Genomic DNA, 24,883 nt, shown 5'->3' with positions numbered 1-24,883 from the left:
AAAGGCAGAAGTGGAAGGGGAACATGGGTGAAACTTCTTCTCTCAGAGGGTGGAGAGAGTGTGGAACAAGCTGCCAGAGCAAGTGGTGCACGTAAGCTTGATTTCAATGTTTAAGGTTTGGATAGGTACATGGGTGGTGGTGATAGGAGAGCTTTGGTCTCTGTGTAGATCCGTGGGACGAGGCAGTTTAAGTGATTCAGCATGGATTAGCTAGTCCGAGGGGCCTGTTTCTGTGCTGTACTTTTCTCTGAATCTATGACTCCAAATAGAATAAGGCCCCAAGTTAAAAGCTTACAAAAGTTTACAGAAAAAATGAATTTCTTTTGAGAAAGTACTGTTGAAAATGACTAAATGGCCCTACCCTAAACCTTTACCCATCCTTTGAAGGGTCTCCAGCCTGAAACGTTTCTTTCTCTGCAGTTGCTGTCCGGCCAGTTGAGTATTCATCTGTTCTGTGTTTTTTATCAGGTTTCTGGCATCTGCATCTTACGTTGATTTTGGTTTTTTTTATCCCTCCCCCCGCCCCCCAATGGATGGAATGCATGCCAGAAATGTATTGCAAGAACAGGAATTAAAGAAAAACACTGAATCTCATTCTTCAAACCGAAGTGCCAATAAACATTTATTAGACTTTTCTGTAAACTTATATAACACCAAAAATACAGCACAGTGTGAAATAATCCAGTTGTGTCTCTGCCCTTTGATACATAAAGAATGCAGGTTTATCGACAAGACTCTCAACACAGACAAAAATGACGACAGAGTACAAAAAATTTGAAAATCTTTCATATTAAAACAACTAAAAACAGAGATGTTTAACCGAGGAAATTAGTTCTAACCATGTCTCCATGTCCCATTCACTTCAACCCATGATCTAGTGAGTATAGAGAGAAGCTCAATCTGTTGGTCTGCCAACACTGAGACACTGTACTGACAGCAAAGGGGAGTTCACCTGTAGGGAATGGGCAATGCGGGGGGACTGAGAAGGAGAGAATGGGAAAGGATGGGGGGGAAGAATGGGAGAAATGGGTCAAGAGGTTAGAAAATGCAGAGGATGTGACATGCTGGGGTGAGGAAAGGAGAGTGGAGAAGTGGAAAGGAGAGACTGGAGAGAAGAGGAAGAGAAACTGGCAAAAGGATGGGACAATGGCAGGGGAGGGGAGAAGAACTGAAGACCAAGGGTGGAGGAGAAGAATGGGTCAAGATGAAGAGAGAGGAGAAGAAGCAGTGTGGCAAGGATGGAAGGAACAGGGGAGAAGGAACGGGATGAGGAGAGCGGAGTGCCGTGGGTGAGGATGGAGGGGAGAAAAGAGGGAGTGAGGGAGGGGGTGAAAAGAAGGAGGAAAGGGGGAAGCTGACAGCTGAAGATGTGCATGGAATGGCCAGTCCCAGTGTTCCATGACAGATGCAGAATGGTTTATTTTTCTTGCTGGTAGATTTAATGGGTTTGTTAAGAAAAAGTGACAGGAAATAAGAGAAAAAACATTAGACCAAGCGACAAGATTCATCCAGACTGCAGAATTTCCAGAAGTTAGTTAGAGCACTCCCAAAATAGATGTGTTAGGAAGGTGGGAGGTGCTGACTCAAAACCTCCAGAAATGTGTTCAGCTTTAGTACTGTTGAACCCATAAGTGCTCTGTGTCTGCTTAATGTTAAATATTGTAGACAGTTCTGGCCTCCCTAAACAAGGAAGGATATACTTGCCAGAAAGGAAGAGCAACAAAGTTTCACCAGATTGATTTCCAGATAGGTAGGATGGAGGTTTTAGTCCCATGAGAAGAGATAATACAGAAGTTAGAGGAATGAGAGTTGATTTGTTTAATAAATACACATTCTTACAAGTGTTAGAGAATAGATGGAAGAATATTGTTTTCTCAGGCTGAGGTGTAAGGAACCAGGGGTCACAGTTCTAAAATAAAGGCTTGGCGATTTGGGAGAGGGAGCAAAGATTTCATCAACCAGAGGATATCGCTTCTTTCAGCTCTCAAGACAGAGATTGAGAGACTTCTGGATGTGGGGCTAGTGTAGGAGTGTGGGACTGAAGTGGAAAAAAAAGGCAACTTACTGAATTGGGAGGTAGGCACGCCAGGTGGAATAACCTATTCTTTCTTAAACAGTTGTGTTGGGGATCTGAGATAGAGCTCTCTGTAGAAATTCCAGCCCAAAGGACGCATTGGTTATCTGAACCAATGAACAGTAAGCAGGTCCAGGATTGCAGTTCCTACCTCCAGCAAGTCTAAACCTGTCATATTCTGAGAAATGTCCCTTTACTTCACCAAAGCTACCAGAAAGAGGACTCCAATGGAATGGAATAACTGGCTGTTGAGTAGATAAGTGCTTCATGCAATACTTAAAGTAAAAGAGGGATCTGCAGCCAGGTGGACTGGAGCAAGTCCTTCTTGGACACTGAGTTGTACTCCACTAAGATCCTGAGAGCATCACAACATGAGGCCACATCCCAAGGAGAGGGAAGCAAGACTTCCATAATAAAAACAGAACCACCAACCCCTAAGAAGTTTGCTCAGAACTGTATGAATGCTCTGTGCCAGCAGTTTGGATCAAAGCCTGGGACTATTACATCATTTTCTTTGAAACAGATTGCAGATCAGCCCAGCATGGTGCTTCTTCACAGCAACATGGTACATAAGCACCTGAAGGATACTAAAGATTGCTATGGAAACTGCACCAGCAAGTGTTCTGCAGCTGCTCTGACACCCCGGGTGGAAACTCTTCAATCCTCCGGTTCATTAGTAAGGGGAAAGCCAAGCCCGCAGGTTAAACTCGGAGGCATTTCTAGCAGTGGTCTGGAACCCTGGGTTGACAAGCACCAGAGCATCATCTAAATCACTTGCAGAGATCCTTTGCAAATTAGTTTTTAATTGAATAAATTATCATAGTATGTCAGGAGACACTCAGCGTGTCAGTCAGCATCTGCGGAGAGAGAAGCTGAGTTAATGTCTCGGGTCAACGACCTTTGATTGGTTCCTCCCTCCACGCATGCTGCCTGACCTGTTGAGTATTTCCTGTCTCTCCTGCCTTCATTTAAGATACCTGTTTTTGCTTAATTCATTCTCTAAAAGTTTGCTGGAGATCAGAGAAGGGCAGGAGGCAGAGGGGCAGGATACAGGGAGCGATGGGGGAGGAGGAGGCTAGGAAGCTGTGTGACATGGCTGGAAGTGAAAGCTTTTGTAGGGACAGTACATCAGATTGGAAGATATACTTGACCGCTGCACATTTCTTCACTGCATGACTTTTATCCCATCTGCCAATTTGTTATTGATTTGACAATGCTCTCCCCTCCTGCTCCAAAAATGTTAGTGTTCCACATTATTCTTGGCTAGTTTGCCCCATTTATACTTGGCAAGTCATCCAAGCAACCAACACCACTCCCAGTCCAGCCCAGCTGGCATATGGTTCCTATCCAACCGTGGAGTGGGCTGCAGCAGTGTTTCCATCAAACTATCCACGAGGACAGAAATGTGCTATTCAGCAATGGGAATAATTCACGACACGAGTCAAAAATCTTCTCATCTTCCAATCTCTCATGGCTGTGTAATCCAGTGTATTGCATATTTCAATCCAATGACTGTTTTTAATCACACACAAACACACACACACACACACACACACACACACACACACACTTCCTACACCTGCAAAACTTTAACTATCAAAAGGCATACAGAATTCTTTTAAGGATTTGGAAAGCTGAAGTTAAAAGGTTACAAGAACATATAAAAATTATGGCATAAAAACTAAGAACAATTAACACCCAGTGTCACCCGATTGCTTCAAAGTAGTATGTGTACTAAATATCATGCAAAGTTTACGTTAGACACAAGTACAAAATTTAATTATAGTCCACAGTAATGAAACAGCTCAAGGAGACACTCTGAGAAAGTAGCAAACCAGTTAACACTGAACAGCATGAACCATCCATAAAGCAAATTCTAATTTGCTTAAGGGATTAGTATCTGGGAGGTTCTTCCATCTGTGAAATCTCTCAGCAGAGGGCTTCGAAATCTAAATGCACAGACTGTAATATAGTCTTCCCTGTTCCACAAGATGAATGACCTTTGAAATAAAAATTCACAATCCACCCTCCTGCATATGAGGGTTACCCTGCTCAGGGAGAATCAACTTCTGGGATCCTTGTGTCTGCATTTGCCAAGGATGTCGGCAGAAGAGATTCCCGAACTGGATACCTTCCTTTGTATTTCAATCGGACATTGGGTATCATTTGGCACTCTTGTGAACTGTGAGACATGGGAACTGGCAGAGAGAAAAGGTTTGACAGAAGACTTGTGCTTGTCCATGGTGCTTAAAGTCAAAGGCAGTGTCTGGGGCCTGTGAACATTAACTCCACATCATTCTACCCAGTGCCGACAGACTCTATCAATAATAAAACATTCACAGTTGAGAATGGCACCTTTACCCTTCTTGGGGTCGGGGGCCACATGTTGCCTGCTGTTATTGCAAGGGATGAGGAGTCAAGTGGGAAGGGTTTACAGGTAACAAAGGATTCACCTCCCTTCCCCAACCTGTGAAGGTAACTCAGACCTTAGCCAAACTGGATCACCAGTTGTGGGTCAGGCTTCCAACAGGAGGCACCTAAGCTTCCAGTCAGCGATCAAGAACGCTGTGGGTAGGTTTTTCATTGCACCCGCGCATACATGCCCAAGTGCCTATGACAGTAAACTCATCCGTGACTTTGACTTAGGGATCTGTTTGGATAAGATAGACACAAGATATTGGGTTGGTGTGGAATCTGCCACCAACACATCTTTGTTCCCCAGGGGTTACTGTTTGGACAACTCAACAACAGGGTCACCAGAGAACTCTGCTCTGCTGGGGACTTGAACGGGAGTCTGGCTCATGCCGTTCAAAGGTTACTCAGGGGTCACTCCGAAAGCAATGCCCACAACCACTTCCCCCCACCCCCATCACCAACTTTGGCGATGGCCTTGCAGAAGCCACCAAGTTTGAGCGAATAGCGAATGATCTTCAGCCGTGAGGGGGGAGGCCAGCTCCTTCTTGTCCCAAGAGATGACGGAGTGTGGGCAGGATACTTGGACCACTGGAAGCAAAGGAAAGGCTGGGCTTACGGGTGCACGAGTGTCTTTCTCACTTTCCTCCGGCCTTGCTCCTGCTGCTGGAAGGTTAAACTCTGTCCCTCTTGGCTCCCTATTAAGGGTGTCAAAGTTTATGGGGAGAAGGCAAGAGAATGGGGTTGAGAGGGGGGATAAACTGGCCATGATCAAATGGCCGAGTAGACTTCTGCTCCTACGTCTATAGGTCCAAGGGGAGCCCAAAAGGAAGGAAGCTAGTGCAAATTTTCTGGTACTTCCCCTGTGGTTTCTGAACGTGTAGGGATTCGAGACACGAAGGGGATTGCCGTTGCTCTAAGGCTGGAAGGGTGGAGATTATTTTCCACCTTGCTGGCTGAGTGTCAGGCACTGACCCACACCCTGCATTTCTGAGCCTTGTACCATGAGCAGGTCTTTGGCTTTGCCTGTCAGCTGACCCTACTGCATTGAGGCACATTTCCCAGAGTGGAGGGTGAGGGATCTGTATTTCCTCTGAGGGGAGCGGAGCCGGGGAGTACATCACTGGACTAACGCACTTGCGGATCTTACTAATGGCAGTGTGTCACTCATTAAACCAGATCACTTCCCTGAGAATGGCCACCAACCAGTCAGGTGAAAATCATGTGCTTAATTGCAATACAAGTTGGCAAGATCCAACAGAGCAAATAGAAGGGGGATAAAGCCTGGATGCTCGACAATGTAATTACCTTCCCTAACAACACAGGCAACCCATGTTACTCTCAGGCAGGGTGAGGCACAAACATCGTGCCTGGGCTGGTGCAGTTCTTGTGCTTAGCTTTGCAAACTTCCTTCTTCCAAATGGGCTCCTTTCCCTCTCCTTCCTCTTTCTTGAATGACTGTGTGAAAACCTGTAAAGAACTACACAGTAACTGGTAAAAACCCCAGGTGTCCCCTTCACCAGCTCTCTACTTGGACCTTGCACTAACCACATTTACATAAAAGTACGAAAGAAGTTTTTTTTAAACATGTTATTGTTTGCTTTTTTTTCCTTTCAGATAAACGGTTTCAGCAGAAGCAAGCTTCAGGAGTTGGAGGGGAGGGAAGAGAGGGGTGATGGGGGCACGTAGGTGATGGGATCGGGTTTTCCCCACTCTCCTCAGCTCTCCCGGTTCCAAGGTTCTTCCTCAACAATTGTGTAGTTGGCAGCTGTGCCATTGTTAGCCATGGTTACCTGGGGAAGTAATTACGAGGGAAGTCTAACTCAAGGGAGCAAAGCATAGGAAACAGCAAGAAATACAGAAGCCAAGAGAGTGAGGACAAACTCAAAGCATTCAAAGGAAACCCCTTCCTTTTGAGGAGACACTCTCTACTCTCCCACCATTGGGAAGATTACAGAGGAGAAGGCTTGAGGGCCAGATTGACTTCTGTTCATTACCCCAGCAGTTTCAACATCAAAACTACGGGGCTAGAGGTGATTTGGGGCAACAGTGTAACATGGATAAGCCAATCATCATACATCACTCCCATCTCTACCAATGCTTGGTTAGGAATGGAGGGATGTATGAATCACCCTCACCCAAAAAAAAAATGCCTGTTCAGGTTTCTGAATCTCCTCCCCTTTCATTACCCTTTAGAACAGCTCTTCAAAGAAACTCAAATCCACCTCACTCTACTACCTTTTCTACCTCTTACATTCATGGAACACTGACCATTCTCACCTCCTCAGATAGTGGGCCTTATCGACTAGGCTGGGCAATCAACAGTTTGGAAAGAATGTCCTTCAGGACATGGAACTGAAGAACTCGGCTGACCAAACATGAGGGTATCCATCATTCTTGAACTGTACAGTAATCATAGGACTTTGTTTGAAGCTATGAAATTCGTTTCTGGAAGGTTTTGATTACATAGATTTCTGCAGTTTCCTCAGGTTATAAGGATCAGGCCCAATCCTACTGCAACTCAGCAGCCAGAAAAGGAAGGACTAACAAGTTAATAGATTGTTAAGAGTAGAATCCTGAGAGGGGGAAAAAATATCTGCACATTCCTGAAGGTAGTGGGACAGGTAATTTCAGTGGATAAGGAGTATTAGGGGATTTTCTTTTCTTTATTGGGCAAAGCATGGAATCTAAAAACACACACAGCTTGAGTACTTCTAGTCAGTCCAGTGAAGGAAGAACGTGGGAGGGTTATAAGGATATTACCAAATCTCGTGAATTTTAGCTGGAATGAAAGATTGCTTGAGCTGCAGCTGTTTTCTTTAGAACAGAGGAGACTGAAGCAAGACTTAATCAAGCTATATGCACTTCTGTTGATCTTAACTATAATGGTCACTTGAATGGAATGGTGGCTGCTTGTGAGAGCGGTAGAAACAGAAACCAGCAATGGATATTGACCTGACATTTTGTAACCTAGGAGGGCAGACTGGGAGACTAAAAGTTATATAAAGCAAATAATAAGAAGTGTAAGGCTCTCGATGTGAAGGTCTACAGGTCTCTGAAGGATTTATATTTTGGTCAAAATGGTACAAAGGTCCTGCTCCTATTCTACACATATCCAGGATTATGTGGTGAACTGATTTCTGTGTAAGATATTGTGCGGGACGACAGGTTAGGTAAGCCACTATTCATGTTGTCAGGGCCAACTAGATCCAGGTTGGTCCAGTTCAAGTTGTTGCCTTTTTGTGTTTCTGCTTGCTGAGACCTAGGTGACTACCTGCTTAGGGAGACACTGCCTAGTCCCTCACACCTATCCAGTGACTGGGAGGTGACTCACATCATCATTAATGAGGAGGGGGTTTTGAAAGTTTGTACTTCTAAGGATGTTGACTCCCGTTCCATTGTCACAAGAGATTCTGCAGATGCTGGAAACCTTGAGGAGCATTCAGAGATGCTGGAGGAACTCACCGGATCAGCCAGCATTTACAGTATGGGGCAGAATAAACAGTCGACGTACTGGTCCTGATGAAGGGTCTCCACCCAAAATATCAACTGTTTATTCCCCTCCATAGATTCATCTCTGAACGCTCCTCAAGGTGTGTGTTGCTCAGCCTCCATTGTGTTGCAAATTGCTCACATTAGACTCAGAAAGAAATCGATCTTTTCAGGCGTGCGTCATTTTGTAAGGGAACAAGATGGCTTAAAGTTGAGCAACTTTGATGAGGTGAGGTGAAGGAAGATCTCAGTGACAAGGCACAGAGCAGTAACCCAAACCTTGCCGTGGAACTGAACTCTGGAATTGGTTTAGGTTTGACACACTGAAGCCAGTCTCATCTTCTGAGGATGGGTTGGGGAAGGCTGTGTGCTATTATTATAAACTCCCTCAGTCATTTCTCAGAGTTATCTGTATGAAAAGGAAGAATTGAGCTGAAGTAGATTTGAGTTTAATTCACCAGAAAATAAAATGCTTTGAATTTCTCTTGGCTGCAAGTAGCAACCTGCTCCTCTTGCAGCTTGTATCGCATTGACGCACCCCTCCCGTGCCAGAATGTATACCCCAAAGTCCCAGCACCCCACAAGAGACAGAAGGACAGGAGACATTACAGGAGAGTTACGTGCATTAGTGCATTACAGACATGCAGCAGATAAAATGCAGGGACAGAAAAGATGGCATCATGCAACTGTTTACATTACATGTATATTAACAGAACAAATGTGATGAGCATGATTTATATGTACGTAGTGTCTCTGTACCCCAAAAGACCAGGCGGGCGAACGGCGCTTCATATGGGCAGGTCATGAAATCTCTGACCCCTTGCTGGTACCTATACTTGTCTCACATAGATTCATACTGCAGGATATAGGAGACTCTAGATTCAGTTAGCCGCAGGGCTGTTAGATACAGAGTTACTCTCAGTCCAATCACCAATACCTTGTCCTCCAGCCCCAGATCACTGGAATTGGCCTGACTGCATTGCCTGACCAGACACAGCTGACCTCCTTCTAAAGTCATTGCAGCCCCATTCATCAACCAGCACTCCCCACACACACCCACAGGCTCAGCCCTGCCCTCCCTAACTACAGCACTTATCTTGATTTCTTATTCTCTGCAGCCTCATCACCAATAACCAAATGCACTCCCTTGCCCATCACCCAGCTCCCCCAGTCGACCAACATCCTGACCCCTCCATCCCCAATCAGACAATCATCCAATCGCTCAGCACACCAAACTCCCATTAGCCAATAACCCTAAGTACCCTCCCAATCCCTGATGAACTCCCTAACCCTTCACCAAACACCCCTATCACCCAACACCACATTACCCAATACTGCTAATCCCTCAGAGATTGTTCATCTCCCACAGTCACCCGTCACCCTCAATCATCTTGACCCTCTATCACCCAACACCCCAAATTGGTCACCCAACTCCCTCTTCAACCAACCCCAACCCCTTCTCCAAATGCATCACCTCCACCCAACCCACTGATCAACTCCACTACTCCTACTTCTTTGCAACCCTCCAACTCCGCCCCTCTCACCCACACCACTAACCTCCATCACCATTTACAATCAAAACCTCCACTGCCTATAGTGAGACTATGGTCCATGATCTCCGCTCCATCAGTGTCTGACGACCATAGCTTCCAACACCACGTACTCTCTTCATCACTAATGCACTCAGGCTAACAGTTAAGTGACTACCTCCTGCTATGGACACCTTGTGAAGTAGAGGCAAGAGGCAGGAAGCGTTGAATTGGCCCAAAGCCTTCTTAGATACGAACTCCCCTTATTAAATCTGTTGCAATTTACCTCTCCTTCCTTGCTGTGTGAAAGCTTCCAGCGTTAAATATATACAAACATCTCAATAAATTAAGTGGCATAATTTACATTAATTGGCATAAAAATACTTTAATCTAAATACATTTCACCTATAAATTTTCACAAGCCTTTTTCAAAAAGCTTTAAGTGCTGCAGCCTTAAAGTGTGTCCTCTGGAATAGGTCAACAGGCCAGAGTATTGTACCACTACCTTTGCCAACTCTACCAATGTTCTAGCCACAGTGACTGTTGGGGTATACAGTGACCACTACAACAACAGCAGGAAATGGAGATAACTGGAAACAAGCAGGCGTTGTTAAATGCAGGTCTCGATATCTGTATATGTGAAATATACCTTGTCCTCTTCTGCCTGGACAGAGTTGTCTGAGTAATTGGGCTGGCTAGAGTTGTTCTCATGGTGGGTCTTCATGCCTTCATTCACAAACAATGTTTTGGGCAACCTCCCATCCTCGAGCAAGGCATGCTGGGCATCGATGTTTGCCAGCTCTTCCTTCGACAGGTGGTAGACGATGCCAGCCCCGAATGAGTCACCGACAACATTCACTGAGGTCCTCATCCTGTCCCTGCAATATAACGGTCAACAAGGCACGGTCAGCCTTTCTCGCTTTCCAGTTACTATGGCAACCAAGCCTGAGGAAACCCAGGGCTGGTAGCATCTCTGCTGGAACCTCTTGTCGTGAAGTGCTTTGAGCTCCAACAGAAATTGATAGATTTTTGGATATAAAAGGAATCAAGGGATGAGAGGTCACTACAGGAAAGTAGAGTTGAGGCAAAAAGATTAAATTCTGTGTTGCTTTTCAGGACTTCAAAACATCCAAATGTACTGCTGAAGTGTAGGCACTATGGTAATGCAGGTAAGGGACCAGTTAGTTTACACATAATAATACAACTGTCTGACTTAGTATTTTGATTAACAGACCTGCTATAAATGCTCCTCAGAAGTTACTGGAACTTTTAAAGAATGTCCAGCAACATTAGGAAGAAGGAAGTCTCTCTAATCCCTTTCGGAAAACTCAGCCCTATTATCTTAGAAATTTCCCTTTGAAGAGCAAACCATTCAATATGGTTTGCAGACTGTTGGAGGACTAAAGGCTGATTTATACTTGTGCGTACTAGCTTGCACCATAGCCTATGCAAGTGGGCTACGCCGTTGTGAGCATTTATACTTGTGCATTGGTGTGTCTGCATCTCTCTGCAATTCACCGCCTAAACACTAGTTGGTGGTGGGGTTTCTATGCCACTGTGTTGAGTTTCTTTGTGTTGAAACTCAACACGAAGAAACTCAAACTTCAAACAATGGCCACTAAAACTGAAGGAGGGTGAATTTTCTGTGCTTGTTTGGCCACTGACAGACATGGACGAGGAAATGCATTTCAAATCTTTTCGGATGTCGGCAGGTAGATTTGACAATTTAGTTCATCGTCTCCAACCATTTCGCATCAGTGTATACACAGTATACTCAGAGACTGGCGATCACCATTCGAGTTTTAGCTTTGGGTGGAAGTCAACAGGCTGTAGTGGCTAGCTACAAACTGGCGTCAAGCACAGGGTCCTCCATCATTTCGGAGGTCTGTAAAGCTTTATGGAAAGCATTGCAGCCAGAGTTCCTTCCCTGCCCTTCAGTCGGCCAATGGGAAGCTATTGCAGCGTAGGAGGAAATGCGATGTTACCAAGCAGACCAATCACAGTTGTTGCGGTCTACGTCGCCGCGACACATAGTTATATTTTGGGAGAGGTGCGCGTTAGGCTACGGCATAGGGTTCAGCGTAGATACAGTGTAGGGTTCACAGCTACGCCATACCTATGGCATACATTTGACGCTCAAGTATAAATCAGCCTTAAGAAGCAAATTCTTTCCAGGAGGAGCCAGTGTACCATGAGTAAGCGGAGTGTGAAAGGCTACAGCCGCTATTTGAATATTTGAAGTGTCTACTCTTTAGGTTCTTCAGGCACTTCTGCCCCAGGCTCCTGAATTTTGGTCACCTGATGCAGAGGGGGCGGGGATAGGTTAGTGGGATATCCCCTGGTTAGTTTGCTTCAGGGCCTGGCCAATGTGGGCATTTGCACGACCAGGTGATGGGCAATTGAGGGTTCTACACAAGGTGACTGCCTGCCCCTCTTTCAGAGTTTACTATATATTCTGTAGTCACCCGGTATTTTCTGAAAGCTCATTGTTCGTTAATGATGACCACAAAGCTAGCGGGCTGTTGTAAGGATCCAAGAAACACACACAAAATACCGGAGGAACTCAGCAGGCCAAGCAGCATCTATGGAAAAAAAGTACAGTCGGTGTTTCAGGCTGAGACCCTTCAGCAGGACTGGAGAAAAAAAGCTGAGGAGTAGATTTAAAAGGTGGGGGGAGGGGAGAGAGAATCACCAGGTGATGGGTGAAACTGGGAGGGGGAGGGGTGAAGTAAAGAGCTGGGAAGTTGATTGGTGAAAGAGATACAGGGCTGGAGAAGGGGGAGTCTGATAGGAGAGGACAGAAGGCCCTGGAAGAAAGAAAAAGGGGGAGGAGCACCGGAGGGAGTCGATAGGCAGGCAAGAAGATAAGGTGAGAGAGGGAAAAGGGGATGGGAAATGGTGGGGACGGGGGGGGCATTACCAGAAGTTTGAGAAATCGATGTTCATGCCATCAGGTTGGAGGCTACCCAGATGGAATATAAGGTCTTGTTCCTCCAACCTGAGTGTGACCTCATCACGACAGTAGAGGTGGCCATGGACTGACACATCGGAATGGGAATGGGAAGTGGAATGAAAATGGGTAGCTTCTTCTGGCATGAACATCGAACTCTGCTGACATGCAGAGTTTAAACACTTGAAAACTGGGTTGCTATTCCTTCTCTGGCAGATTTGCTGTTCAGAGTGTCAGTGATGAATGGGACCAGGGATAGTTCTCTCTCTCTCTCTTTAAATCTTTTTATTGAGTAAGTATACAAAAAAGGTAAACCATATAAACATTAATACAATGTTAAAGTATAATAAAATTCCAAAAGATAACAATACCAAAAAGAAAATACTACAAACAATGTAATTTAAGCATAAGAAACCAAGATAACATAATAGTATACTAGATTTTATATATATCAATGGAAAAAAAGAAAAAAAAAACCCCAAAAAAAAAAACCCACCGTGCAACTAACTAAAAGCAAAGCAAAGCAATGGGCTAACTTGAAACCAAACAGAGTTAAACTTAAAATCACGTCCTCAATCCCGACCTCCATTAAAACAGTGAAGAGAAAACAAGAAGGGTAAATATTACATTAAATGAAAATATCGAATAAAAGGTCCCCAAATCTGTTCAAATTTAAATGAAGAATCATAAAGGTTACTTCTAATTTTCTCCAGATTCAAACATAAAATCGTCTGAGAAAACCAAAAAAAGGTAGTTGGAGCATTAAGCTCTTTCCAATGTTGTAAAATACATCTTTTCGCCATTAAAGTAAGAAATGCAATCATTCTACGGGCTGAAGGGGAAAGATTACTAGAAATTTTAGGTAGTCCAAAGATAGCAGTAATAGGGTGAGGAGAGATATCTATATTTAATACCTTAGAAATAATATTGAAAATATCTCTCCAAAAAGTTTCCAAAGTAGGGCAAGACCAAAACATATGAGTTAAAGAGGCTATCTGCCCCGAACATCTATCACAGAAAGGATTAATATGCGAGTAAAAACGCGCTAACTTATCTTTGGACATATGTGCTCTATGAACCACTTTAAATTGAATTAGGGAATGTTTAGCACAAATAGAGGAAGTATTAACTAATTGTAAAATCTGCCCCCAATCATCCACAGAAATGGTAAGCCCCAATTCCTGTTCCCAATCTACCCTAATCTTATCAAATGGAGCTTTCCTAAGTTTCATAATAATATTATAAATCATAGCCGATGCACCTTTCTGACATGGATTAAGGTTAATTATCGAATCTAAAATATATATAGGAGGAAGCATTGGAAAGGAAGTAAGTATAGTACTTAGGAAATTTCTAACTTGTAAATATCTAAAAAAATGTATTCTTGATAAGTTATATTTGTTAGATAATTGTTCAAAAGACATAAGGGAACCATCTAAAAATAAATCCAAAAACCGTAAAATACCCTTAGTCTTCCAAGTTTGAAAAGCGCGATCCGTAAAAGAGGGAGGAAAAAATATGTTACCTAAAATAGGAATCGCTAACCCGAATTGATTAAGATCAAAAAATTTTCTGAATTGAAACCAAATGCGCAAAGCATATTTAACTATCGGGTTAGAGACCTGCTTAAGACGTTTCGAATCAAAAGGAAGAGAGGAACCTAAAATAGAACCAAGTGTATAACCCTGAACAGATTGTAATTCCAATGCTACCCATTTAGGAATAAATAGTATGTCCCGATCAAGTAACCAAAATTTCATATGTCGAATATTAATAGCCCAATAATAAAATCTAAAGTTAGGTAATGCTAAACCTCCATCTCTCTTAGCTTTCTGTAAATGTATTTTACCCAGTCTCGGATTCTTGTTCTGCCAAATAAATGAAGAAATTTTAGAGTCAACTTTATCAAAAAAAGATTTAGGAACGAAAATTGGTAATGCCTGAAACACATATAAAAATTTTGGCAAAAAAAACATCTTAACTGCATTAATACGACCAATCAAAGTTAAATATAAGGGAAACCATTTAGATGAAAGTTGAGTAATATGGTCTATTAATGGTAAAAAGTTAGTCTTAAATAAATCTTTATGTTTACAAGTAATTTTAATCCCAAGATATGAAAAGTAATTATTAATCAATTTAAATGGAAATTTATAATATAAGGGAAGATGTTTATTAATCGGAAAAAGTTCACTCTTACTAAGATTTAATTTATAACCTGAGAAAAGACCAAATTGTGCTAATAACTCTAAAACAGCAGGAATGGATCTCTCAGGATTAGAAATATATAAAAGTAAATCATCAGCATAGAGTGATAATTTATGGGACTTTAATCCCCGAGTTATCCCAGTAATATTTAAAGATTCTCGAATAGCAATTGCAAGAGGTTCTAATGCAATATCAAATAATAGGGGACTAAGAGGACAGCCTTGTCGAGTACCACGAAAGAGAGGAAAAAAAGGTGAGTTTAAGGAGTTAGTACGAACCGAGGCTACAGGGGAGTAATATAACAGTTTAATCCAGGATATAAATTTCAAGCTAAAATTAAACATTTCAAGCACCTTAAATAAATAAGGCCATTCTACTCTATCAAAAGCTTTCTCGGCATCTAAAGAAATAACACACTCAGGAACATTTTGTGAGGGAGTATAAACGATATTTAACAATGTACGAATATTATAAAAAGAGTAACGACCTTTAATAAAACCCGTTTGGTCTTCCGAAATAATAGAAGGAAGTACTTTTTCTAGTCTATTTGCTAATAACTTAGAAAAAACTTTAGAATCAACATTTAATAAAGATATTGGTCTATAAGATGCACATTGAGCAGGGTCTTTATCCTTCTTTAGTATTAAAGAAATTGATGCTCTATTAAAAGATTCCGGAAGTTTACCAAGTTTCAAAGAAGCCTCAAAAACCTTATAGAGCCAAGGAATCAATAAAGAAGCAAAACATTTATAAAATTCAACGGTAAACCCATCAGGGCCAGGAGCTTTCCCCAGATTCATAGAAAAAATAACATTCTTAATCTCATCCATTGTAATGGAAGTATCTAATAAAGAAGACATATCCTGTGAAATCAGAGGGAAGTCTAACTTATCTAAAAAATCATTCATATATTTAGAATCTCGAGGAGACTCTGATTGGTATAAAGAAGAATAAAAATCACAAAAGGTTTGATTAATCCCCACATGATCCAATATCAATCGATCATTTTGGTTATAAATCTGATTGATTTGAGATTTAACATAATTAGATTTCAATTGATTAGCCAGCAGCTTGCCAATTTTATCACTGTGAACATAAAAATCACTTCTTGTTTTCTTTAATTGGTTTACAATCGAGGACGAGAGTAGTAAACTGTGTTCCATTTGAAGTTCAGTTCTTTGTTTGTATAGCTCCTCAGAAGGAGCCATAACATATTTCTTATCAATTTCTTTAATCTTGTCCACAATTACCATCTCCTCCTGCTTCTGTTTCTTCCTCAAAGCAACGGAATACGAAATAATCTGACCCCGAATATAGGCTTTAAAAGTGTCCCAAAGAGTGTTAACCGAAATATCTTCTGTATAGTTAATTGTAAAAAAAAGCTCAATCTGTTCATTCATAAAATTAACAAAGTCCGAGTCCTGAAGCAACAGCGAATTAAAACGCCATTGTCTATTGTTTGGTATATTGGCCATAATTTTAATAGAAAGCTTAAGTGGAGCATGATCCGAAATGGTTATAGAATCATAATCACATTTAATCACTGAAGAAATGAGACGAGAATCAATGAAAAAATAATCAATTCTTGAATAGGAATGATGAACATGTGAAAAGAAGGAAAAATCTTTTTCCTGAGGATGCAGAAAACGCCAAATGTCCGTCGACCCAGAATCAGAAAGGAAAAAATTAATCAAATTTGCAGATTTATTAGGTAAAGTCCGTAAAGGAGCCGAACGGTCCAAAGCTGGAGATAAACAGGTATTAAGATCTCCGCCCCAAATCAATGAAAACTCGTTCAAATTCGGAAACTGATCAAACAATGATTTATAAAATTCCGGACAATCCATATTAGGAGCATAAACATTAACCAAAACTACTTTTTTATTAAATAATAAACCACTAACCAATAAAAATCTACCATTCGGATCAGAGATAATATCCTGTTGTATAAAAGTAACTGAGGAGTCTATAAAGATAGAGACGCCTCGAATCTTAGCATTGGAGTTCGAATGAAATTGTTGTCCCTTCCAAAATTTGAAAAAACGTAGTCTGTCCCCCCTCCGTACATGGGTCTCTTGTAAAAATAAAATTTGTGCTTTAAGTCTCCGGAACACTTTAAAAACTTTTTTCCTTTTAATAGGATGATTAAGACCATTAGTATTCCAGGAGACAAAATTAATAATAGACTCCATAAATCCTAAAGTCAACCCATAACAAAGAGGATTGACAATAGGCGCGACCCACAGACCCGGAGAGGAAACAGAACATACAAAAGATACCGGGGAAAAGGACGTAACCAATACTTCAATAATGTATATAGCCCAAAGAGAAACAAACTAAAACGTGAAGCCCCTCCCACCGCCCCCCACCCCAGGACCCCAAGGCGAAATCTAAAGCAGACCCGCCAGAAAGAAGCAAGCGCTAAAACTACCCCCATGACTTCCGGTATACGCTCCCTAAAAAAAAGGTATAAATATGAAAAGGATCAGCTAATTGTAAAACAGTAAAAAAAATAAATAAAAAAAAAGTTAGCTCAATTAAAATACACACAGAACAGAACAAAAGCCGGAAAGTATATATTAAAAAAAACCACAATAAACCTCAAACTCATGAATAGACACAGCAACAAAAAAAATAGGATTATTAACATAAAATGATTATAAAAAGCAAAACAGAATAAAATTTAAAAAAAACTACAAAATTTAAGGCCGCACAGGAAATACGTAAGATGACAAAAGGGAAGTAACCACCCAGAATCCCCTGGGAAAAGAAAGAAATGACGCAGTTAAAAAGAAAGTTTAGCAGCCATATTAAGAAATCGAAAGTAAACTTTTCTGCCCAAATAGGGCACAGAAAAGTTAAAACCAACCAATTCACAGCCTCCGATCAACGGAGAAAATTAAAAAAAGGCAATTAAGATGTTGAAGATGAAAGTTGATCCAGATAGCTCTGGGCATCCGATGGAGAATCAAAAAAACGAAGAGCTCCATCTAACATGCGAATCCTTAGACGTGCAGGGTACAGCAGCGCTGGTCTTAAATCCATCTTATAGAATTCCGACATCACGGATCTGTAACGGACCCGTTGGTCCCAGATTGGTTTACTGAAATCTTCCACGAATCGGAACTTAAGATCCGAAAAATCAATGAAACCTTTAGATCGAGCGAATCGAAACAGTCTCTCCTTATCTTGAAAGTAATGAAAACGTAAGATAACATGCCTAGGTCTATCTGACCTAGACGAGTATGATGGGATTCTGTGAACACGATCCAGTAGCGGTGGTTGGTCAGGAAATACAGTAGGGAATGCATCTTTTAAAAGTTGGGAGAAATATTTCATAGGGTTGTTAGCTTCCACGGCTTCCCTGACGCCAATCATTCGTAAATTCTGCCGTCGCATTCTAGATTCCAAGTCAGAGTTTTTAAAAGTCAAAAAGTCAAGTTTCTTCTTCATTACATTAATTGTTTCTTCGACTTTCCCCATCTTAAGCTCACTTTGTTGCGCGGATTTTTGAAGACCAGATATAGCCGACTGATGTTCCGCAATACATGTTTGCATCTTATCAATTAAATCGGCAATTTTCTGGAACTTAGTTGAGATTTCCGTATGAATCAGGTCTTTAACAAAGCCCATAATTTCTGTACGAATCATCTCCCTAACAGAGGTTGAAATTTCCCTCTGAATTAACTCCGATATAGCTTCCAAAGTCACCGGTGATTCAGTCGGAGGGAGATCCGTAGCTTTCGGTTTAACCGGAGGTTTACCATCCTTGCCGTCTTTCCCGTTCTTAGACATAGCAGATCTAAGTTCCATCCAATTGTCAGAGAATTCAGTTTAATTCAAAGTATTGTAAAAATTGATGCCTTAATAGTTAATTAAAGTATAGCTGACCATAGAGAGAAAAAACTCAGAGGTAATGGAGCGAGTCAAGAACGCGACTTCACTCCATGAGCGCTACCGGAAGTCTCCAGGGATAGTTAATGATTGAGTAATGCTCAGTGATATGAGGGGTTGGAGTCTCAGTAACACTTCGACTGACGATTCTAATTTATTTTAAAGTCTGTCCATATCAGTCTGAATTGTGCCTAGTGATCCTACATTTGTCGTTCAGGGTGGCAGGAGGAAGCAGTTTGAGGTGCTTTGCTGCTTTTGGGTGGATGTTGTGTGTGTAGGTGTAGAGAGTAAGTGTTAGTTAGGATTAAGGTATGGGTTGGCGCTAGACTGAAGCTAGAGCAGCGGTCCCCAACCACCGGGCCGCAAGGCATGCGCTACCGGGCCGCGAGGAAACGATATGATTTGGCGATAGGAATCAGATGCACCTTCCCTCATTCCCTGTCACACCCACTGTTGAGCTTGAACACATGCGAGGTCATTACCCGCGCATCATCCATGTCAGTGTGGGAAGGAGATCAACTCCATGAGCTTGCAAATGACGACGGGCTGAAAAGTATGTTTGACATAACATCTCTGCTGGCATTCCAGATCAAAGTCAAGGCTAAATATCCTGAGATAGTCAGGAAAGCACTGAAAACGTTGCTTCCATTTCCAACATATCTCTGCAATGAACGCAACGAAAACTAAATTGCGGAATAGACTGGACATAAGGACCCCCCTTTGAGTGTCACTGTCTCCCATCACCCCTCGATAGGACCGTCTTGTTGCAGGAAAACAAGCCCAGGGCTCCCACTGATTCAGCGATATTGGTGCGTTGCAATGATCTTATATGTTCATACGAGGAAAATATGCGCAATGTGTTTGATATCCAAACGTTACTTAAAATATTATGATGCTGTAGCGATGTGCTACACACAGCGCTAGAATAACCACACGGAGTCGGTGAGTTGGAGTTGCGATGAAAGAGGTTTATTCAAACTTCGCGGCCCGCTTTAAAGCCTTCCCGTTCCCCTCCTTTTTTGCTGCCCGCCCTCTGCCTGCGCGCGCTGTTTCGTGAGCCGGTTCGTGGGTGTCAGAAAGTGGGTCGCCACAGTGCTATTATAAGTGACTTATATAACCATGTAACAATTACGGCATGGAAACAGGCGATCTCGCCCCTTCTAGTCCGTGCCGAACGCTACTCTCACTTAGTCCCACCGACCTGCACTCAGCCCATAACCCTCCATTCCTTTCCTGTCCATATAGCTATCCAATTTTTCTTTGAATGATAATATCGAACCTGCCTCTACCACTTCTACTGGAAGTTCGTTCAACACTTCAAACTCCGCTGTCCTCCCCTGATAATTGTCTTATCGCTATATTCGTGCTAGGAAAATATGCGCTGTGTGTTTAATATTAAATTCGTTAGATAAAGCCTTTCAGAAACGAAATTGAGTGTATTAGCCACTTATCACCTATATTCCGGTCGTGATTAACACACCCCACCGCCGCCGCCAACTCGGCAAAAACAATTTTTAAGAAATCGGCACGTAAACACATACGCAAAGTTACGCATGCGCACTGGTGCCCGCGCAAGGCTTCATGGTCATTGTAGTCTTTTCGGGGGTAAACCCAACGTATTTGACTGTTACTCTGGTACGTTGGCAACCCTACCCTACCCCCCCACCCCCCCGGGTCGGCCAGTCCGCAAGAATATTGTCAATATGAAACCGGTCTGCAGTACGAAAAAGGCTGGGGACCCCTGAGCTAGAGCCATGAGCAAGAGGAGATTCCCAGAGGTTGATAAGGATATAATTCCGCCAAAGGAATTAGTTGACTCGGAACTGTTCCCAAGTGAGGTAAGCGTTCCTAATCCTCCCTTTGCCCATTGTAACCTATAACTGTCTCTTCCACGAGGACTGCTTGGTCAATGCCCACATGTACTGGGCTATTTAACTCCTACTCTCATTGCAGCTTTGTCAGGGCAACTTACTCCGACTGGTGGTGCCATCATGCGTCGGCCCCAACAGTTCGCTATGCTTTAGAGATGCAGTCAAGGTATCATCTCCCTAACCAGTGGACGGTTATGGGGAGATGTGACGGGGTCCTGAATTACCCCTATGAACTGTACTTTTGAAAAGAGAGAGAGAGAGTTATTTAACACAAACACTTTGTTAAAAAGAGAGAGAGAGACAAAGACTGCTCACAGTTTGTTTATACTTTCTACAAGGATATCACCTGCTTGTACGTTCTTACAGACAGAGAAGGGAGGGGCTGTTTGAAAGACAGTTGGTACTCAGCATGGTGAGATAAATAGAAGGTCAGATGATAGACCTCAGACACATGGTTTTGGACACTGAATGGGCATTGTTGTGCCCACAGAAAAAGTGGGTTTTGGAGGATCGATCAGACGGATCGATCAGTGGCTCTCGCAGTGTGAAAAAGGCGTGACCGGTGGGGAGTTATTTGTGTGTCCAACCCTCGCCTGGGTTGATGATTCCACCACAGAAAAACAGTCCCCTTTGCTGTGGTCCCCGTCGGTGACTTCTAAAGGATTTTGGAGGACAACGGGAAGATCGACGGTGTCAGCTCACCTGAAGACTCAGATCTCTCCTCTCTCTCTCTCCATTACTACTCAACTCAATACCACAAACTGAACTTTACTCACCATCGTAAGACTGTATCTATTTACCCCTAGACTTGAAGAAGCTTGGTTTTCATATATTTCCACATTTACTTATATATAATCATTGCTAACCTGTTTGATATATCTGATTTATATTACTGTATTGCGTAGTTACTAATAAATACTATTAGATAATAACAATACTGGACTCCAAGGTGTTCTCCATTTCTGCTGGATCTTTAACCCATCACGGGGTATGTGACAGGAGAGATCGGCTTACTTCTATGAGAAAGGAGGAGAGCATCCACTGAGCAACACAGTGAACAGACCACTGTCCCAGGAGAGGCTCCAGGCTGTTCCAGTAAAGCACTGGGACAGTATATATTGCCACTACTTCCTCCACTTGATAGGCCCACAAAACAACAAACCCACTGAGGTTTCATCCAATCCACAAGTAACTAAATCCACAAGGTGGCCTGCAGAAAATTGAGAACATCTTCAAGTCACGATTCCTCAAAGAGGCAGCATCTATCACCAAAGACCCTCACCATCCAGGACATGCCTTCTTCTCATTGCTACCATTGGAGAGAAGGTACAGGAGCCTGAAGACCCAAGCCAAGAATTCAGCTTTTTCCCCCTCTGTCATCAGATTTCTGAACAGTCCACGAACCCATGAACACTATCCTACTATTCAATTCTTGAAGTTAAACCACCCCATTGAGCCATTTTGATTCATCCTATCAAGTACATTCCCTTTGTTCTACAATCCCTCCACTATCTTCTAATCCAGGGGTCCCCAACCTTTTTCGCACTGCAGACCGGTTTCATATTGACGATATTCTTGCAGACCGGCCGACCAGGGGGCGGGGGGGGGGGTGGTGGTGGTAGGGTTGCCAACGAACAAGAGTAGCAGTCAAATACGCTGGGTTTACCCCAAGAAAGACTACAATGACCATGAAGCCATGCGCGGGCACCAGTGCGCATGCGTGTATGATTTTTTTCTACAAATCATTTTTGCAGATTCTGTTCGCGGCGGGGGGCGGGGGGGTGAATCACAACCGGAATATCGATGATAAGTGGCTAATACACTCAATTTCATTTCTAAAAGGATTTATCTAATGAATTTAATATTAAACACACAGCGCATATTTTCCTCACATGAATATAGTGATAAGTCAAATATCAGGGGAGGACAGGGGAGCTTGAAGTAAGTATTGAATGAACTTTCAGTAGAAGTGGTAGAGGCAGGTTCGATATTATCATTTAAAGAAAAATTGGATGGGTATATGGACAGGAAAGGAATGGAGGGTTATGGACTGAGTGCAGGTCGGTGGGACTAGGCGAGAGTAGCGTTCGGCATGGACTAGAAGGGCCGAGATGGCCTGTTTCCGTGCTGTAATTGTTTTTATGGTTCTATCAGTAACATTTTAAGCATCGTTTGGATATTAAACACACAGCACATATTTTCCCCGTATGAACATATAAAATCATTGCAACACACCAATATCACTGAATCAGTGGGAGCCCTGGGCTTGTTTCCCTGCAACAAGACGGTCCCATCGAGGGGTGATGGGAGACAGCGATACTCGAAGGGAGTTCCTTATGTCCAGTCTATTCCGCAATTTAGTTTTCATTTCATTCATTGCAGAGATATGTTGGAAATGGAAGCAACGTTTTCAGTTCTTTCCTGACTATCTCAGGATATTTAGCCTTGATTTTGATACAGAATGCCGGCAGAGATATTATGTCAAACATACTTTCCAGCCCGCTGTCATTTGCAAGCTCGAGGAGTTGATCTCCTTCCCGCGCTGACATGGATGACGTGCGGGCAATGACCTCGCTTGTGTTCAAGCTCAACAGTGGGCATGGCAGGGAATGAGAAAAGGTGCAGCTGACTCATATCGCCAAATCATATCGTTTCCTCGTGGCCCGGTAGCGCATGCTTTGCATGGGGACCGCTGTTCTAATCCACCAAAACTAACCTGTATTTCTCTCTTTCCCAGTTTTACAAAGGGTCACAGACCCAAAACATTGATTCTTTCCAGATATGATGCCTGACCTGCTGAGTTTTCCCCTCAGCAGTTGTTTTTATTTCAGATTTCTGTCATCTCAGAGTCAGAATCAGAATCAGGTTTATTATCACTGGCATGTGACATGAAATTTGTTAACTTATCTGCAGGGATTGGTTCAATTTTTTTCCCAAGTGAAGAGGCCCAAGTTTTGGAATGAAATTCAGGGCAAAAGAAACTTACCCAAAGGACTTTCAATAGGGATAGTTTTACTTACAGCAGCCAGTCCACGGCGACGAGCAGGCTGATATCTTGTGTGGGGAGTCCAACAGCGGTGAGAATCAGCAGCATGGTGACCAGTCCTGCACTGGGAATGCTGGCGGCTCCAATGCTGGCCAAGGTTGCTGTCAAACTGCAAAACAATCATAAATGAGAGTCTGTTTATCAGAGGCAGCCATGCGCTTTGTTCACTGGTGTCCTGGTCTCTGCAGAGTAGCGGCAGATGGTGCTACTATCTACAGGATGCACTGCAGCAACCTCACGGAGACAGTGGTTTCCAAACCCACCACCTTTACCAGTGATAAGGAAAAGGCCAGGAAAAGTACGGGGACACCACCACCTGACAGTTGTCCTCCTAGATTCTCACCGTCAAGTCTTGGAAATATTTTGCGGTTCCTCCACCTTTACTGAGTCAAGATTCTCTATTTGCTGACAATCTTTTTATTGTTACAAAACTGCTTCACTCTTACTCTAGCTATTGACCTCTCTAGAGTCTGCATTATGATTGATAGTTCCGAATGGTTCATCTCAGATAAATACTTCCATGGCCTCAGTTCAGTACCTCACCCTGCTTTCTACCATGGTTTCCAACCACAGATGTTTTTGCATCTGACCCTTATATGTCCTTCCCCCGCTTCATTTCACCAACAGAGCAAGGACCCAAATATTACCACACTATGCTGTTGGATGCTCCTCCTCAAACCCTGCCGTTTAAGACAGAGCTGAGGTGAAATGTCTTCACACAACAACTGGCGGATTTTTGGAATTGGAGTCCAAGATTCATAGAGTTATCTAGCGTGGACCCAACTCATCCATGCCCACCAAGTTGTCCACCTGAGCTAGTCCCATAAACCTGCATTTGACCTATATCCCTCTCAGCTATGTTCAACAACACTTCAGACCTGATGCCATCAGGTTCCTCAACCAACCTGAAAAACGCTAATTCCATCTCAGACTATATTTCTCTCAATGTGCACTAATGTCGAGCACCTCCACTCCAATCATCACAAGCAGAATTTCCCAGTGGTTCTACATTTTACTTCCCATTTCCATTCCTGTTCTGACATGTTAGCCCACGGCCTCCTTTTGTGCTAAGTTAAGGCCACCCTCAGGGTGGAAGAGTAACACCCTATATTCCATCTTGGTAGTCTCAAACCTGACGGTATAAATATCGATTTCTCCTTCTGGTAAAAAAAAATTCCCTTCCCCACCCCTCTCCCTGTATTTCCCACTCTGGCCTTTCACCTCTTCTCTCCTGCCTACCACTTCCCCTGGGTCCCCTCCTTCTCCCCTCTCTCCTATGCTCCACTCTCTATCAGATTGCTTCTTCTCCAGCCCTTGACCTTTCCCACCTGCCTGGCTTCACTTAACACCTTCTAGCTATCCTCCTTCCCCTCCCCCCACCTCTTTATTCTAGCATCTTCCCCCTTT

At 42.9% G+C, this 24,883-nt stretch overlaps 1 protein-coding gene across 3 annotated transcripts in view; it reads right to left on the bottom strand.

Moving 5' to 3' along the window:
- Positions 1-594: 594 nt before the first annotated feature.
- Positions 595-24,883, bottom strand: part of LOC134353817 (excitatory amino acid transporter 2-like) — a 241,391-nt gene continuing 217,102 nt past the window's right edge. For all 3 annotated transcript variants that reach the window (XM_063062245.1, XM_063062248.1, XM_063062247.1), the window contains 3 exons: positions 23,451-23,585; positions 10,157-10,385; positions 595-6,279 (listed from right to left, as the gene is read on the bottom strand). In XM_063062245.1, the coding sequence (XP_062918315.1) occupies positions 6,205-6,279; positions 10,157-10,385; positions 23,451-23,585 (439 nt within the window). In that variant the 3' untranslated portion in view covers positions 595-6,204. The remainder of the gene's footprint in view (positions 6,280-10,156; positions 10,386-23,450; positions 23,586-24,883) is intronic.

This window comes from Mobula hypostoma, chromosome 11 (assembly GCF_963921235.1).
Source record: "Mobula hypostoma chromosome 11, sMobHyp1.1, whole genome shotgun sequence".
Lineage (NCBI taxonomy): Eukaryota > Metazoa > Chordata > Chondrichthyes > Myliobatiformes > Myliobatidae > Mobula > Mobula hypostoma.
The sequence above is the reverse complement of the archived record's forward strand: the minus strand, read 5'-3'. Positions and strand labels throughout refer to the sequence as shown.